Source organism: Passer domesticus, chromosome 6 (assembly GCF_036417665.1).
Source record: "Passer domesticus isolate bPasDom1 chromosome 6, bPasDom1.hap1, whole genome shotgun sequence".
Classification (NCBI taxonomy): domain Eukaryota; kingdom Metazoa; phylum Chordata; class Aves; order Passeriformes; family Passeridae; genus Passer; species Passer domesticus.
The window spans coordinates 10,727,695-10,746,158 of NC_087479.1; the positions used below are offsets into that span (position 1 = coordinate 10,727,695).

Sequence of the window (18,464 nt, forward strand, 5' to 3'; positions counted from 1 at the left end):
GTATAGTGAGATAACATTTTAATCAGGCCACAACAAAGAAGCCCATCTGCATTTCTATAACTACTGAACTTTTAAAAATCTAGGAGAAAGCTCCAAAAATATCAGCCAATCCAGTTTGCAGAACATAGTTAAAACTCACTGATTCTGTCTGTTAAGACACCATACATTTTTTAACATCACTTTTTGCCTCATGACAATCCCCAGCTTAATCATCATTCTGGTAGAACAGCATCCATAATCCACCTAAATACACTTCACCTCTGTATCAGAATGTACAAAAATAAATACAGGGCAGACTTAATTTTTTCTGTGTATTTTCATGTCTCAACCACCTTATTCTAGGTAAGGCAGTTCCTGAACTACCAGCCCCTGCAAATGTGCACTCAAATAACACAGCCAAATCTAAAACAGAACTTGGCAAGTTTCTACGTATGCATTTTTGTAACACCTCCAAGCAAACAACACTTCTCATCATTGTCAGACTTTCCCTAACAAACAACACAAAAGAGCACAAATGAGAATAAAACTTCATCACTCTTACTGTAGTAAGAAGGTGTGAGATCCAAGACCATCAAACTACAGAAACTATGTCGACAGAATTAAAAAAAAAAAAGTTAAAATCATACTAAGATAGATTCAGCATGATATCTTTCCATGTGAAATAACAAACACGGTGAAGTTAAAATTCTATGTGTAATGTAAGCATGACTTTCTCAACCTCTGCTCTGTAATTTTAACCCTCAATATGCTGCCTATCAGACAAGCCACTCTGATGCCAAGAACAGCAGTAACTCATCCTAGGCCTATCATGTACCACTGCTGGTTATGCCAAGGTACATTTGCTTCTACATTCTTCCTTTTCTCTCATAAGACAGAATTGGTTTTACACTCTTCCCTTCCTCCCATAACAGATCACACAGTACACCCAAGAAGGACTACATAGAAGATGCTATTTTTCCCAGTCAATTGCAATGCTTATGCTTTTCTTGCACAATATTTGATTGTTATTATAGTAGTTGCATTTATTAACAAAATTGTAAAAAGAAATCTAAAAAGCACAGCAAAATTAACTTCAGAATCAATACCACATAGTGGATCTGAACTTTTTAAAATGCAGTATCTGAACATCAGAATAAAGAAAATATTCCTATTCACTGTGCTTTTTTTTTCAGGAAAAAGACATGTTTTGAAAGTCAGCCTATTTTCTTTTTTGAATTATTAATTCTGGCTGAGGGGCCAAAGCTCTTTTGCCAGCTACAGAGAAGGACAAGAAGAGTTGTTATTATTCTCATCCCTATTAATGTAGGGAATCTTGAGATATATACACAAGAAAATACTGCACCTGCAACATAATCATTGGGACTTGGCTTTTACAGTATTTACAGGTTGTCTCCCGGTATTTACAGGTCTTCTCTACATGGTCTGGCAAATCTTTTCTCAGTATTTTTTCTTTGCAATCAGCACGAGGACATGGGAGTTCTTCAAACTGACAATCAGTCCTCAAATGCATCTGAAAGATAAAAAAAAAACAACAAGTCAATCCAATTAAGTTTTGTGCATGTCTTCTATCCTTTGAAGACATCCAACATTAAATAACTTCTTCAGTAAGGAGAGTTATTTTGTGAACTGCATCACACAAGAGCAAACACTGACAAAACTACTCAGGAATACATTTCTGACTGTACAGTCCCTTTACCTGGACAGCTGATTTCACTGCGTTACAGATGTACATGAGCTACTCCTACACTAAAAGCATTCTAACACAGCACAAAATTCTACACAGGCTATTTAAAGAAAAAATAAGCACTCTTTTTAAAGGTATATTATTCCACATAAATACAGATGCTGCTTTAAGTTGTTTAGGTACCTGAGCTTGCCCACTCAAAGCAAGCATCTACACATCTCACTGCAAACTGCTGTGCAGCCATACCATACTACTGTTGAATTACTGAATTCCTGCTATCTCATGCCTTCACCAAAACAGCTACAGCTTGTTTTGCACAACTCTGAAGAAGCCAAGTTTAATTTCACGCATAAACACCACATGAGAGGATTAAGAGAAATAAAAACACACCAAAATAGAAATAAAATTTCTCACATTTGTCAAGTACACTTTAAGATTCTTCACTATTCTATTTCTCCTTCCAGCTCTCATTTGGTTCATATATTTGTGTTTCCAAGCTTTAGTGCCAGACAATCACATGATTTTTTATAACTCCTTACAGTTCATAAAAAAGCTGAGTTTTAAAACAGTTTAAATCTATCGTAACATTCCTAAATCACATTAACCACCAGTGAGAGTAAATTAAGAAACTGACTGCGATTTTAATTTGTAAGAATTTTTTCATCATTCTTTAACTCAAAAGAAAGCTTATGACTGGTAGATTAACTTACCAGTAATTGACCCAAAGATAGCTGTTCCTTACAGCCCTTGTTTTCATTTCTGCAGTATATTTGAAGGGCAAGTAGTTCTCTTCTGCAACAATTATCTTTAAATACCTGAAAAATCAAAAATCACTTTATTTTAGAAACGAAAACCACTCAAGGATATGCAAGTTCAAATAAAGTAGAAGCCATACAATTCAGCTACAGCAGTATCATTCAATTCTAACTTTATGTGCCAAAAATAAAATCCTGCTATTCTATTTTTCTAGAATGTGCACAACATTGAGGTTCCTCCACTGTGAAGCAGCTCAATGAAAGAGTATCTTTGGAAAGATACTCTACTACTGTTTCAGCTGTACTGTAAATACAATAAAGGGAAAGGTACAAGAAAGGACCAAATTTGCTTTTTGCTTGCCAATATTAGCCCTGCTCAAGCTAGAACTCTCTCCATTGTTTGGGGAGCTGCTGTATTAGGCACAACACCATAGGACAAAACAGACTCAAAGCACAGTAGTTGGGAGTGGAAGCATTTCATGGATGGTGGTCCCAAAATTACTAGATTGGATGGCTGGAATACCTACCTGCACTTCAGTGATAACACATAATTACAGATATTTTGTAAGGTTTTGGAGGGAAGGAGGTATTTTATTTCACAGATAAGCAGCCTTTAAAAAATCTCTCATTTTAATGTTTATAAGCACTTTCAGCATTTTTTGTCCACAATAATACTGGAAGAAGTTACAAATAGAGAGGTTGGGGTTTGGATTTTACTCCATAAGAGACAACACAACTGAACTCTCAAGGAGCCAAACTGCAACAGGCAGGAACTAGAGAGAGAGAGACACGAACTGAAAACCATTACTGCTATTTTAAAGTGCAAAACCTAAGAGATAAACTTCTAATTGTTTTTCAACTGCTTTAATAGCCATTAAGAAATACCTCAAGAACCAAGCCCAACCTATGACTGCTGCTCTGAAAAACAGACTCCTGTGATAATGTGCACACTGCAGCACTCCTGTAATTATGGAATGGTTCTGCATGCTAACACTTAACCAAGAATTATAATCCACCTGCCCACAGTGACTATGAACCTATTGCCCAGTATCAGTGAAGAAGGGAACACTGCAATCACTCTCATCTGATCCCATCTGACACAGGTCACTGATTTCTATTTACTTTTCAGGAGCGTGTGGGAAGTTTAATGAATCAACAAGTCTCATTTAAATAATCAATTGGCTATGCTGCAGTATCTCTTCCAAAGTAATTCACAGGGTCAGTATGCAGAGTTTTGCTGACTGAAGATAAGGTAAGCAGACAACCTTTAAAGTTTTTCAAAGATTATCTAAAAGCATTTCTGTGATTTAGGACTTCAGCACTCTGTGGGAAGAGAGGTGTCCAGTTTCATTTGATTTGCACAGTTAGTCTAACAGGTATTTAGTATACAATGGCCTTCTTGTCCTGTTCTAAAGATACTTGAGGTTTTGTAACAAATGTACACATTTATGTATATTGAGAGCCAGAAAGTCAGAGTTAAAAGAACAAATAAATTAGGCATCATGACTATTGGTCTGAGCTCCTGGAGAATCCATCCATGTTAAAACCAAATTACACTGAGCACTGTTCAGAGAACTGTTTTAGATTAAAACAAAGAGACATCAATGTACCCATCAACCTTTTCTTCAAAATGGTTACAAACACAAGCATTCATTTAGGCAAGAAAGACTACAAGCACAAATAATTTACTAAACACTTTAGCAATAATGTAAAACCACATAAACCATGTACTAAGCCAGTAAGTTTTTCTACCTTCAACGTTTCAAAGGCAGCAAAAGTTTTGATGTGAAAAACAGTGAAGAGGGTATCACTGAAATAACTTATACATATAAAAAAGAATCTGATCCATTACCATTACTGTAACTCCCCACTGTCCTAATTCCAGTGGGGTTCACTGACCACCACACCACTCAAAAGAGATGAGTGAAACAGCAGCCACTGATCTAGAGCCAAATCAGTGCTCACCCAGACCTGTCAGGTGCCTGCATCTGCAGGAGATGGAATATTTCTTATCGTCCTCTTGGCTGATGGGAGGACAAGTGCAATGTGTTGCTGCAGCTCCCAGCTATGAATACAAGATGTGACACCTGTCTGGACTTTTTGGGATGAAGCTGACGTGTTTTCTACCATGAGGTGAACAAGAAAAATGAGCCACCTACCTCTATAAAATGCATGGCTTAGGTTTTATGACAAACCTACCTTTTTAGGCAGCTTATTAGGTTTATGAAATAATTACCATATAACAGTAACACAACTTGTGTATGCCACACAGTTCAATACTCTTGAATAAGAAAGTATTTTAACAATACCTTATCTTTTACTATGCTTTCTTGACATGCTGTACATTTTGGACTAGAAGATCTGAAGAGAAAAGAAAAGAGAAAAACTATTTTATCTCATCTGAATTTTTGTAGTACAAAAATTTCCATTTATGAGGCACTTTGTTTTGATTATTCAATATATTTTAAAACCATTAAAAGTGGATATAGTTATAAGAAGAAAATACAGTATTATTTCAATAAACTTGAACATTTGAGTTTTCAGTGGAAAGTATCTGGCATTCTCAAAGCAAAACCACCACATAATGTCTCCAGAAAACTGCACAGTGGTTTACAAGTTAGCAAAACTCATTCCCTTTTTTTCAGTCTGCACCTGATCCAAAATTGTTGTCATTTCTCAATCTGTGAAAACAGGCATATTGTGTCTTCAATTATTGTTTTTCAAACAATACCTAATGAAAATTTACTTTCTCTGACAGTCCATTATGCATACTTGTAGGGTAAAAAGTATTTATGTCCATGTCCTTCAAGTCTGTTCTGGTTTTAGCAACTGTTACAGATGTTTGCTGCCTCCTCTATCTGAACTACTGCCTTGTAGCTGTCTTGGTAACTACCAAACTTGTGACCTCTTGGACAACAGGGAGAATCAGGAGCAGGGCTGACTGTGAAGAGAAAGTGGAGTGCAGAAAACTTGAGTTTCTACAGCTGTTTCTGGCTCCGACCTGCCAAGTGCTGTACTGTAAACCCCTTAGGATCATAGAATGGATTGGGGTGAAAGAGAGCAAAGCTCATCTGGTTCCACTGCCCTGCCATGGAGAGGAACACCTTCCACCAGAGCAGGCTGCTTCTTTCAAGGTGGAGTCACCATCCAGTGTTTAAGAAAAGACTCAGTGCCATGGTTTAGTTGAGGTGTTAGGGCTGGGGTGGACTCGGTGATCTTGAAGGTCTCTTCCAACCTAGTGATTCTGTGATTCTGTTCCTTTTTAGCTCCTTTTCCCCACATGAAATGGGAACAGTCAAAATTATCTCCTTTGTAAAGCACCAAGACGAAAAGCATCAGGTAAAAGCTGTGTGAATTCTTCCATGAAGCACCTCACTGACAGGCTGTGGCTGCTAGCAGCAGTGCAAATCAATGTAAAAGGCTGAAAAGTTCAATTATGTTATATATTCTGTATGGTTATTTCAAATCATCTCACTGGCTTCTGCTTTTCAAACCAACCATTTTGTGTCTCATCATATTTCTGAGCATCTTAAGTACCTTGAAGCTTCAATATCTGTAATGCTTTTCATAAGTCAGAAAAAAAAAAAGAATCTAAACTACATCAGGGCAGATAGTGTTTAATACAATGTCATGCTTTCCTTGCTCTTACTGAATTCACTCAAGCATCCAACTTGCTTTTTCAAACTACTCTTGCATACTGAGCAGGCATCTTTACTGCTTTATCTCCACTAACTCCCAATTCCTTGTCCTCAAACAACCCTGGAACAGAAGTTACTAGCATACAATTATTGTGTTTGTGTATGCAGCAGCATATCAACACTGAATGAAAAAATTGTGTGCCAAATACAGGACCAACAGAAACCCATTTTACTCTCAACTTTATGGCATGCTTTTTATTTTAAAAATAAATAAAGGAGGGGATGTAAATTTTATTTTAATAAAGGATTTGTTTACAACAAGCACTTAAATAAAGTGAAATAACTCAATGGCCTTAAGCACGTGTAACAGACTGGTTGGAAAGTCAGGAAGATAAAATTACACATATTCTAGCTACACTGTAATAAGCACATGTGCATGTCTCACAGCAGGGAAGGAAAACTGCCCAGACTCTAGCAATGCCAGAATTGTTACTGCTTAGATTGTCAAGGATCTGCTCTGCCAACCTGTTCACATCCAAGCATGGCAGGTGCTTGGTTTTTTGCAGTCACTGTTATTAACCTTGTAAGAGTCTTCTAAAAACACATACTGAATAAGAAATAACTGCATTTCTTAAATACCACACCTCACTTCACATTGTGTATCAAGAAAAAGAAAAGTTGGTGGGTTTTTTTGTTGTTGTTTTAAATTTGAAATGCTGTAGGCACAAAACTTGCAGGAGTGCATTAGTGAGCTGTGGACCCTTGTGTTTGTCCAGTACAGAGATTACTCTTTATCAGGAGATTGAGTATTGTAATAACTTCCATACTCTTTTGCCATGCTGCACGTAGCCTTGTCTTAGATATATTAGACATCAGATTACAGTATTTCCAAGTGACATATAAACCAGCATCTAGAGTCAGAGTGGGCACAAAAAGTAAACAGGTCACCAAGGCCTCCAAAGTCAAATGCTCTCTCTGATAGTAGTCCAGTATGCAACATTCATCAAGCCAGGTATGTTATGTATTTCTGCTTTTCCAGTAGTAAATGAACACATTTGGTGCTTATGTACCCCAGGAGACTGAAGTGTGCTGAACACTTTGTAGTCTACAAACACTACACAAAGTTTTGAAATCACATTGCTTGAATACAACCAGCAGTAATGCACCAAAGCTGAGAGGCAAAGAAATCTACTGATGCACTTAAAAACCTAGATACTCCCTGAATGACTGCACTTTAACTCTTATCTAGACTGGGCAAGACTGCACCTCTCAGCATTCATTTTACATCTCTATCGTTCACTCACCTCTTTGCACTCTGGCCCAAACATCTCAGTAACAGATGCCAGCCTTTCTGACCTCCTGCAATCCACAGGACATGCAAGTCCATTTATCCAAGGCTCCCACCACCCATTCTGGGGCTGGGTCCACAGCCAGGTTAGGTATCACCATCCCAAGGAACGTGTACAAGCTCATGTCCTCACACAATTTACTGTGTGTGTTTGACACCAGATTACCCAAGTTGGAAGTCTTGTGAAACAGCTACTCCATTTGGCCTCTACAGGGAATGAAATTCTTACCTAACACATTTCTACATGTGATTGCACCACCTTAACAACTGTTCCAACAATACTGATGGAAAGCTCAGTTGTCTTACCCTGACCCAGAGTAGATCAAAAATGTTTGCACCAGCACACAGATAACAAATACTCAAGCAAGAAACAGTGGAAGGCTCAACATATTCCTAAAGCTGCAATGGTGTTCACAGTAATGTCAGTAGTTCATAACATTTAAAGGTATCAACATGCTCTACCAGAACAAACAACATACCTCAGCAAGGCATTCATGCAGGTTTCACAGAACCTGTGTCCACATTCAGTCTGTTTAGGATTGCATAAGATGAGGTGACATTTTTCACATTTGTACTTATCTTCCACGGCATTCACAAATTTCTCTTTGTAGCCACCTTGCTCTGGAACATAGATGGATGCTGATGGACTGCGGTCAGGATTGGCCCTCTGCTGTACCATTTCTACAGATAAAGGGGGTTCTGACTTCTTACTGGGGTCCATGCTCTAAGATAGTTTCTGTGAATCAAAAGTGAGAAAAACTGAGAAATGAGGACCTCTTTCACCATTTAAATAAAATAAACAGAGCATCTGAGAGATTTCATAAAATCAGAAAGCATCAGTAACAGATCTGTGTCCACACATCAAATGAACATACATTTTACATACATTACTGCCCACGTACATTTAGCATAGCAAATCTGCAAAATAGTCTACATATTGAAAGGCTCTAGAAAGCAAAGAATTAAAACCTGCTCCTGAAAATGAAGTGTTAATTATGGTCATCACTCTAGGAATGCATATGGGATTCTTTCATATTTTTCTCGCTCTGAAAAGTATTGCTTAATGTTGAAGTCCAACCATTAGGGGCACCAAGAGGTGTAGTGAGGAAGGTACAGTACTGCATGTGATCCTGCTCAAATGCTATTGCAAAAGCACACAACCACCAGTGTCCTACACAGGGTACCCAGAGCCTGCCCAGCTCCCCTGCCCACTGTTCCTGTCTATCCCTTTGCAGTAGTGTAAGACACATTGGTTTAAAGTTTGCTTCACAACACCACACACGGGTTTTACACTCCAGATACTCCAACCTTTTCATGGCACATCTTCACCTGAAGAGAGCAGCTGAGCAAAGTCTAACTGATAGCAGAGAAGGGCCTATGTAACATGGCCACTTGATTAGTTTACCAGGGCTAAGCACAACTGACAGACAGCTGAGAAAATGATTAATCCAGCTGAAGAGTAAATTACAGTACCTATTATCTTGGACAATCCATCTTCTAGGTCAGCATGCAAAGCATCAGCAGAGCAACAGAGCAATAATATCCCTTAATATTTTAAGTTTTAAAATGCGTTTTCAATCATTGCCTAGCTAATCTTGTAGTCAAGCAAGCATAAGTGCTCTTAGAAAGGCTCAGCATATCCAGGAGAAATCACAGTTGGAGGAAGCAGAATGAAGAAATGAGGCTCAGTTCACTTCTCAAAGTATGTCCACAAACACCACAAAGGGAGTCAAATGCCCCACATTCTAAAAACACAAACCCTCTTGTACACTGTTTTTGTGGTATCTTACCTTCCCTTGCTAAGCCCAAAACCACACATTTGTAATGAAACATATTTACTTGTAGGTAATTTCTGCATCTGGAATTTTGGTACAGAATTCTCCACGCAAACTAAATGGGTACAGAATTTTCTTTGATTTCTGAAGCCATTATTTACAGAAACAAAACGTAAAATCATTGTGACTCAATGCTGAGACCATTTTATGTTTTTACAAGACCGGGTGAGCAAGGGTAGAGATTTTGAGTGAAGAATTCTCACTTCATTGCCCCCTTCCCCAGGGGAAAGCCTCTCTGATCTCCATCACTCTCAGAGAGAGCCCAACGAACCCATCCTCATAACTCAGCACACAGACCCAGTGATTATGTCTTATTCTAAACCAACAAAACACAAGCACAAAAAAAAAAAAAAAAGAAAAAAAAAGAAAAAACCAACAGGTTTTATGAACTGAAAAGCTCCTATAAATTCTGATCTATAATTTGAACTAATGTTAGTCTGTTCCTTGTCTGCTCTTCAAAGACTGCAGAGACCTATGTCTTGACAGAACAATATGTGAAAGACCAAAAAGTCTGGGCTGAACTGAAAGTGACTCACACTTCTCATTAATGAGGAAATTCAGATTATTTCAGACCTTAGCGAGAGTTTCACCAGCAAGCATAAAAACCCAGCAGTTAATAATGACACTGAAGAGGCAACTCAAGATTGTAACCAGTACAAAGAAATGAGATTGATGTTGAGAACATGATTCAGACAAGGAGGTTCAGAGAAGTGCCATGAATGAGAAAGAAAAACAGCTTACAAAGGTATTCTAGATTTAAAGACTGCCCAAGGCATGAGAGCTGGTGCTGTACATCAGTGGCTGGACATGGGCAAATGCAGTCATGAGCTCAGGACCTGACACCTTTCTGTGGTTATAACAGAAAAGATTAGCAAGAGATGGAAAAGAGTGCAACTCCTTAAGTATCCAGACTGCTGAAACTTAGCTACCTAGGGACTTGATTCCTACGTGTGATTGGAAAAGCTTCATTTGGCACTTGCAGTTTAGCAATCTGTAAATGTTTCAATTCCTTGATTTACAGATACTAATACATCTTTTCCTTCTGCAGCTGTGTATCTTTTTAAAATCATATTCAAGACCTCCACTATTCTGGTAATCCTTGAAGTTAAAAGCCAACTTCAAGCATATTGATTTATAGGAACAACACAGGGAACATTACTTTCCTTAAAATGACAGAAGAAACAAGGCATGACCTGCTTCTAATCCACAAAAGAAATACAGAAATAATAGGTGCTAAAAGAGATGCTGACAGGAGAATTGTCAAGTCAAGAGAGCACAAAGTTCCCAAACTTGCAAGTCACAGTCCACAACTACTGAATGTCTGCTTCCCCATTAAGTTTCTTCTGAACAAAAAGAAGCTAAAGATGATTGCAGACGTGAAGTCTTCCAAAAGCATTATTTCTTCAAGGAAATTGAATAATTAGTCACAAAGACTTAACACAGACAGCACTGAATGCCAAATGAGCAGCAGGTGGGAGTTTCACAGAGATCCAAAACTGCTCCAGGCTGGACTGTCAGCTGTCAAGAGAGATTTCACACCAGAATAAAGTGCACAGGATGCCACAGGACTCCACTTTTGGAACTGACATCTTGGATATCTTGTCACAGAAAAGAAGCAGAAAGCACACTGACAAATAAAACATACTACAGGACATGCTTAACAGATTTGTCTGCCTTGGGTTTTGTATTTATTTTATGAAGTATGTCAGACCAGAAAAGCTAAACAAGCTCAGCAATAGAGCAGCCACATTGGTGAGGAATTCTCTTTCACAATACTCTGAATGCCAGCATTTCCTTATGCAGCAAAACAGGGAAGCCATTCATGAAGTACTGTCCTAAAATACAACAGAGCATTGGGGCTGCAAGACCACCACAACCTTATTACAATGAACAAGCTGTATTTAACAAGGGGATGGGGAGAAGTGCTGTCTGTGCCATCCAGCCGAAGACTCTGGTTCTTGTTCAGCAAGCTAAATCTTAATGCCTAATTAATCACCAGCTAGTTCTTACACTCCAGTTTCTTATCTTTTCCTGTAGATAATCATCACAATGAAAGTATATGACTTTTAGATGTCTTTTGAAACTGTTAAACCTCGGACAACCACTTTTCAGGACAGATAAGCACATAAAAAGAGGCACAGTCACCAAGGTTGGTTCTGTCCACCGTTGCTTGTCTTTCAGCCATCTCTCCTGCAGCCAGCATATGCTGATATTCACACTTGAATGGACATGGTTCATGGCCATCAGATGGGTGACACTGTGACACTGCCTGCTCCAGTCTGGTCACCACTCTTGTTCAATACAAGTGGTACTCAAGCAAATGAGGCTGAACCTCAGCTGATACTTCAAGCTGTATATACTGCAGTGAAGGTCAGAACAATTTGCTGGTGCTTAACTAACACTAATATCAGTACAGAAACCTAGAAACTGGAAGCAAAAGTGAGTTTACTCACAAAGTTGTTCCGAGAATTAGGAAGCACGGGAATTCCCAAACAAAAGGCACTTTGCTCTTTCCTTATTCAAGCAAGCATGTTGTTCTCACTGCACAAATAGCAAACATCCAAAAAATCTGCACTTGTGTTCTGTATTAGCACATATCTTTATGATTTGTTCTTAGGGAATAAAGCCAGTTTGTGACACTGAAATACAACAAAGCTTCTACAAAAATTCAAAATAAATTTGCATCCTAATGAAAACAGAAAAAAATTAACTCTTCTATAAATCTAAAACACTCCTAAAAATGTGACTGTACTAGGTACCACAGGATTTGGAACCTAGAAAGCTCTGCATGAAGACAGTTTCAGTATACTGACAATATGAAGCAAATAAGCTTTTACCACAGCTTTAAAATTCAAAAAGAGCAAAAAGCTATTAGAAATAAATGTTTTCATTACAGTACCTTGGAAGAAAATAATGCATGACACTGTTTAATTTGGTTATTACTACAGGACAGCAAAGCTTTTTGATCAAATTACAATTTGCATCAAGAACAGGAGTTCCTCAAACAGAACAGCACTGCATGCACAATATCTAAATTAAGCTCTGAAAGAGAAACCTAAAGTGGGACAGGGAGCTTAAGATCACAGCAGAAAAGTAACCTTTCCTCTTCAAAAAATTTTTGTACCTAAAATGTGTAAAAGCACACAAACTTCAGCATCTCATCCTAACTAGGCCATTTTTTTGGGTAGCCTGGGGTATAATTTTTCAGTCTAGCTTTTAATGAGATAAGGGATTGTGGCTGTGCTGTCTCTCCTCTCAGCCTCCCAAAACCACATCGGAACCAAGTGGACAGTGCTTCCATGAAAACGAACAGCTATGAGGGGAACAGAAAGAGAAACTTAATGTTTTTATAGTCCCTTGCTCCCAGTGAGCAAGAGGCTATAAAAGTGCAGGTCTGTCAGCCATTCAGTGCACAGACACACACAAACCAGCCAGGAGCACCTGCTCCATCTTGCCCCACCAAGCTTCACGGCCTCAGTCTCCTTCTGTAAAAGCAGGGGTGGGCTGGAGATCTGGGTTTTGTTGTTTGATTGCTTTTTTGGGGTTGGTTTTGTTTGGTTTTTTGGTTTTTTTTTTTGAGAAGGGGGGAGTAGGAGTAAAAAAAGGGATGTAGAACACAGATTAGTAGGAAAACAGACTGCATCAGTTTCACTGCTCTTCACAGAATTTGCTTCCATACTCCACAGGATATCCTCAGAGACACAGACAACCAGGTACCAGGAGAGGGATTTCCAGATCTTCAGTCTTTCCAGCTCACTTGCTTTCTATCATCAAGAATTATTGCTTCAAGTTAGCACACAGAAACCTTTATCTTAAAATTAAATTATTAAAACAATCTGAATTCCTCTCTCTTATATTTCAGCATTTTATAGCTTCTAATAAATTCCTAGAACATACTGAAAAGAACGTCCATCTTTCTTTCACCATTTTTAGACAAGTCTTCTGAGTTGGTTCTGCTTCCAAGAGCTATTAAAATATGCAACATATATTGGCATAAACTGATGTCTTTGTTAAAACAGTAATGCAAGCTGAAAGCAGTATATTGGTGACAACATATTATCAGTTTAGTCAGGGCACACATGTCAAAAATAATAAAATAAGGCTGCCATGGAAATCTTTACACTGGAGCTCTCAAGCATGAAGGGGTCTAACTGCAGAGTATCATTCTCACAACATCCACAACAGCTCTGCCTGGCCTTCTGGCAAAACCCCACTGCTGAGTCTGGGCAGGGGCACTGAGCAACAGATAAATAAAATGCAAATAGCTTGAATCACTCCAAAAAAGACTCAGACCATGACTGAGGGAGCACTGGAGTGACAGGTTTGAAAGCAGACAATCATCCATATTTGTTTTGTGTGAGGTCAGAGGTCTTGGCATGTCCACTCCTGCTGTTTGCACAGGGGAACTACTGATTTATTTATTTTTACCTCCATGCATTTTTCACACTGGAAGTGCTATTTACTATTTCTCCAGAGCATACATATATAGGACCAACTAACCAGAGGTTTAGGTATTTCCAGGACATGCTCTGAGAGAACATTCTGAGGAGAGTAAGGAAGGGTTGTTAAGTGACCCACACTGACACAACCTTACACAGTGAGAAATATGAGACCACTCCTCCCCTTCTTTTATATTTACACTCAAATGCTAAGTCTAATTCCTGTACAGAAATGAAAGAACCATTGATATTTAAAACTTTTTCTCTGTGCTAAAACAAATAGGCTATTTTAACTACTTTAAACTTTGCCCTATGATTTCATAAGCATGCACCTTCCTTGCTGTGAAGAAGACCTGGAGATCATCATACACATAATAGAACAGATGAAGACCAACAGGAAAAATCAGATTATAAGCAAGTAGGCCAAGCATTTGAAAACACACAGAAGATGTGCACTGAGTATTCTCCACACAGGAAGCTTCTGCCACTTGCAAGCTCTCCACAGCCACTCATCAGTGCAGTATCCCAGCTGCTGAGCTTGGAAGGCACCTCTGGAGGTCATCCAGCCCAGCCTCCTGTTCAGAGGAGATCATCTTCAAAGTCAGGTCAGGTCCACTGCTGAGTTTTCAAAACTCCCTGGGTGAAGAAACTGAGACCTCTCCCAGCAATCTCTCCCAGCACTTAACAACTCCCTGTCAGGAGTTTTTATTGTAGCAATTCTGATGTGATATTCTTAGGTAGCAAAAAGGCTTGTTCTGATACTTGAACTGCTATGATCTCAAGCAATTAAACCATATTTCACCACCATCTCCACAGGCTCTAGCCTGTAGAAATTATTGAATAAATAGGAAAACTTTAGTGGTTTGGAAGGTACAGGCTATTCCTTCTTTTCCTATCTGACCTAGAAAATCAGAAGCATAATCAAAAGATGCTATCATGAAATTCTTGCAAAAGAACAACCATGTGTGTCACTTGAATCACAAACATTGTGTATTTCCCATGTTCTAGTTTGCAAGATGACTGAAGAGCTGAAAATAAAAGGTAAGTTATGTTTTACATAGCTTAATTCTTTTAACTTAGCTATTTTCTTGGCTGTATTTCTTTCAAAAACAAGTCTGCACAGCCATGTGAAGTGTCTTAGAGGATTAAATCAAACAGCATCCTCCCAAAAGGGATCTCAATTTACCAAGTCTGCTGGACTATGCTGTCATGAAAAGAGCTCTAACATATACTCCCTCCTGCTCAGTGTAACTAACTCCTAGATTCTAAATAAAGGACAGATTTGGAAAGTAATTACATCAGCACTAAGAAGTTAGATTAGTAATATTTATAAATAATAACATAGTATTAACATAGTTCAGAATGCCCAAAAAGCCAGGGACTTACACTTTTAGTAACTATCCAATAATATGCTGAATACAATTAACATTTAGTCAGACACATATTTCACTGGATGAGAGAAAAGAAAAAAAATCACAACCTTTAAAAGGGCTTAAATTTTATCTATTTTAAAAAAGACAGCAGAAAAGGTAAGTCAGTGCAATTAAGGAAAGCTGATTTTGATGTGACACTATGTTCAACTCTTACTTTTTTGAAAGTTTACAGCATTCCTTTGAATCATGACACATGGGTTGGCAGGACAGCTTTAAGATTCAGACTGAGGCAACAGTAAAAGTAGAGTGTTGGTATTTTGACTTATACTTGCTATCTACAGCTCTCAGTAATTACTTCCTAATCTCACTGGGCTACCAAAATATAGTATAAAGTCATCTGAAGTGCAAGAAATCAAAAGCATCTTTTAGAAATCAAAAGGACTCTTAAGCTTTGAAAGCCTGGGTCACAAGACAGCAGATAAAGAAATGCCATCCAAGCTCATGATGAGTATTCTTCTGCATTTCCAATTCCAATTCAGGTTCCTGTACATTTCCTCTTTTCTCTCATGCACCCCTAGACAAAGCTATTGCATTTCACCTATGAAGTTAACCCCCAGCTGTGATCTGTATTTCTATACCAGGCTTTTAGTAGAAGCAGATAAAGAAGAGGAAAGATCAAAAGATAACCAGATGATCACAGAACAAAGTATACTTTAATCTCTTCCTCTGCTGTTTAGGGGAAGTCCATGATTGAGATACATATGACAGTCCTATGTGGGGGAAGTGGCTGAACACTATGAATTTTTGATTTTTTTAACTTCTGGCTCTGTTTACAAAGGAAATGTTTTATCTTCCACAGAAGAAATACACTCAGATAAAATATTCCCAGAAATGCCATGAAAATAATCATATTTGAAATTAAAGGTAGTTTCCTCTTTTAAAATGGTTTTATATGTGCTTTGAAGAGAGAACTAGGAAAAACCAGCTCATATTTGCATTCAGAGTACTCTGTTTTTATGGAAAGCTATTTCCATCAATCCAGATTTCATCCAATTCCTGTTTTACACCAGGTATAATGCTTCCTTTACTTTTGCTGCACAGCACACAAGTCTTTGGTTCACGTGATGCAAGTGTCAAATCACAGACACCCAAAAGCACAACTGCTCACTATGATTGCCACTTCTGCCTGCTGTGACTGGGCAACGACAAACCCCAGCAAGGATAACAAGGGTAAAGGCAAACAGCATGTCCCAAACATTCTCACCCTGGCATGCAGTCCTAGAAAATGATGTCCCATCCTCTAGTGACCCATTCTAGTCCTCTTTTCCTCCCAAGGTGTGCCTTCAAGAAAAATCTGCTGCATGAATAATCAGTAACAAGTTGCTTATAGCAACTTAAGACAACCAAGTCCCTTCATCTCTGAAATCACCAAGCAGGAATCAAAAACTTGTTGCAGTATTTTTGTCAAACTTTTCTTTGTTCTTAAACCAAGACCTCTTGATCAATGCTGTTCTTTCACTTTCTGTTAATCAAAGAGATCCTCAGCTTCAAATCTAACAAAATTTCAAGTCTATCAGAACAGCAGAAGATATTCCCCAAATCAGAGTCTACCTATCTACACTGCTTCTGCCAAGTGCATGAAGAATATTTCTGTATTGCCAATTCCTGACAGAGTACATCTATACTGTCTCTTAATGAATCCTGCCTTGAAATCTCAGTAGAGGTAAAAAATAAGACAGGTAGTACCTCATCTTCTACAATTAGAAGTATGTGAAGGCAAAGGTGTCAGAGACCAGCAAATAAAAAGAAAAAAAAAACCAAAGCACTTCAAGAAGCTTATTATAAATAATTACTGCAAAACTGCCTTCTCAGGAATACCTACAAAATACAACTTAATTAATTTTAAAATGCAGCTCATCTTTAACAAAAATAGTCCTCCCAGGAAATTCAGAACACAGCAGTTTAGAGGAATCTGGTAAATGAAACAGAATGCAACTTCAAGTATGGCTCAGAACTTTTTGAACTCAACACTGAAATGAAGTGCTGTGCAACTAGAAATGACCATACCAGAAAATTTAAAACCACAGTCTCACACTTCCACAGGAAGTTTTTTCCACTCTAACTAAAGTAAGTTTTCTAAGCCTATATCCAAAACTCAAAAAAATCTATCTAACCTGTCTTTTATGGAAATTAACTCACTCTCACAAAACATTTCCTGCTCTTCCATTTTATCCCAGTGAACACAGCATACTAGGAACACAGGTAAGAAAGACAGACTTTTTTACACTGCCCCACATACTAATCAAACTGTAGAAACTAACACAACATGTGGCATCATCAGAATATTTTACTGAACACTAAACTGCATGGAAGACATTAACTCATGCACACAACTCAACCTCTCACTATCCTGAGTGAAATTTCCCACCATTCTAGATTGTGTCTTCAGCTGGGTCTGAATCCATTGCTTCTTATTTAGGAAGGAAAAGGAAAAAATGAGAGTAACAGTAACTCTCTTTTCATTTTCATGGATTTTATTATTTATCAGAATGTCAGGGGAAAAAAAAACAAACATTGTCCACTTAATGTAGTGATAGCAGGTTTAACTTCAGTGATTTCAATGTCTGCACTGTACACTTCACTGTTAAGATTGTATTATCTATGACCAACATCTTGGAGTTTGGGAAAAATATGGGAGTTTTGTTAAGATTTTTATATTAGATGGAAAAAACCCAACAACCAAACCACATTTGCAAAGAGAATCTGGAAGAAAGAAAAAAAATTACATATAAAATATTCAAAATCCTCTAAACCACTTGTGCCAGAATTTCTAGTTATACTAGAAATTTCAGTTTCTACAGCTCTAGTAAAAAAGTATTACTGAAGTTGAGTTTTCAGGAAAGTCACAGACCCTTTACCCAGACCTGTCATAATATTAATAATCCCAACTTCACATTCACTGCTACCTAAAGCATTTCTTAATTTTATTAAGGTGTTCATGGAGAAAGCTGTGTTTTCCCTAACTGAAAATTTAGATTCACAAAACATGTTTCCCAGCAATGTTAGAAAGGAAGGAGCATGTTGCTTCCTCTTGTAGTAAACATGGACTTTAGGAATGTGCTACTGGAGGCCAAGTGCATGTAAGACACAAACTCCTGCTGGTGTATGACCGTGTTCATTATTCCAACTGTAAAGTGTCATTAAAAGACTTTTAGCTGGACCCTGCAATGCAATATCCTCGTTTCTCTCACAGTTTCTACCTCTTCTTTGTGACTACTTTGCCAGCTAACAAACTGGCTTGCCAGTCTTGCCAGCCTTAAATGTTTTATTTGCTGCCTGCAGGTTTACACCAACTGCAGTTCTGGAGGTTTCAGATCAATAAATATCACTGA

General features: G+C 38.1%; 1 protein-coding gene across 10 annotated transcripts in view; it reads right to left on the reverse strand.

Annotated features, from left to right (window-relative positions):
- Window positions 1–18,464, reverse strand: part of TRAF3 (TNF receptor associated factor 3) — a 69,279-nt gene that overhangs the window by 26,117 nt on the left and 24,698 nt on the right. For all 10 annotated transcript variants that reach the window (XM_064423293.1, XM_064423292.1, XM_064423291.1 and 7 more), the window contains 4 exons: window positions 7,905–8,161; window positions 4,749–4,800; window positions 2,395–2,499; window positions 1,343–1,510 (listed from right to left, as the gene is read on the reverse strand). In XM_064423293.1, coding sequence (XP_064279363.1) covers window positions 1,343–1,510; window positions 2,395–2,499; window positions 4,749–4,800; window positions 7,905–8,146 — 567 coding nt within the window. In that variant the 5' untranslated portion in view covers window positions 8,147–8,161. The remainder of the gene's footprint in view (window positions 1–1,342; window positions 1,511–2,394; window positions 2,500–4,748; window positions 4,801–7,904; window positions 8,162–18,464) is intronic.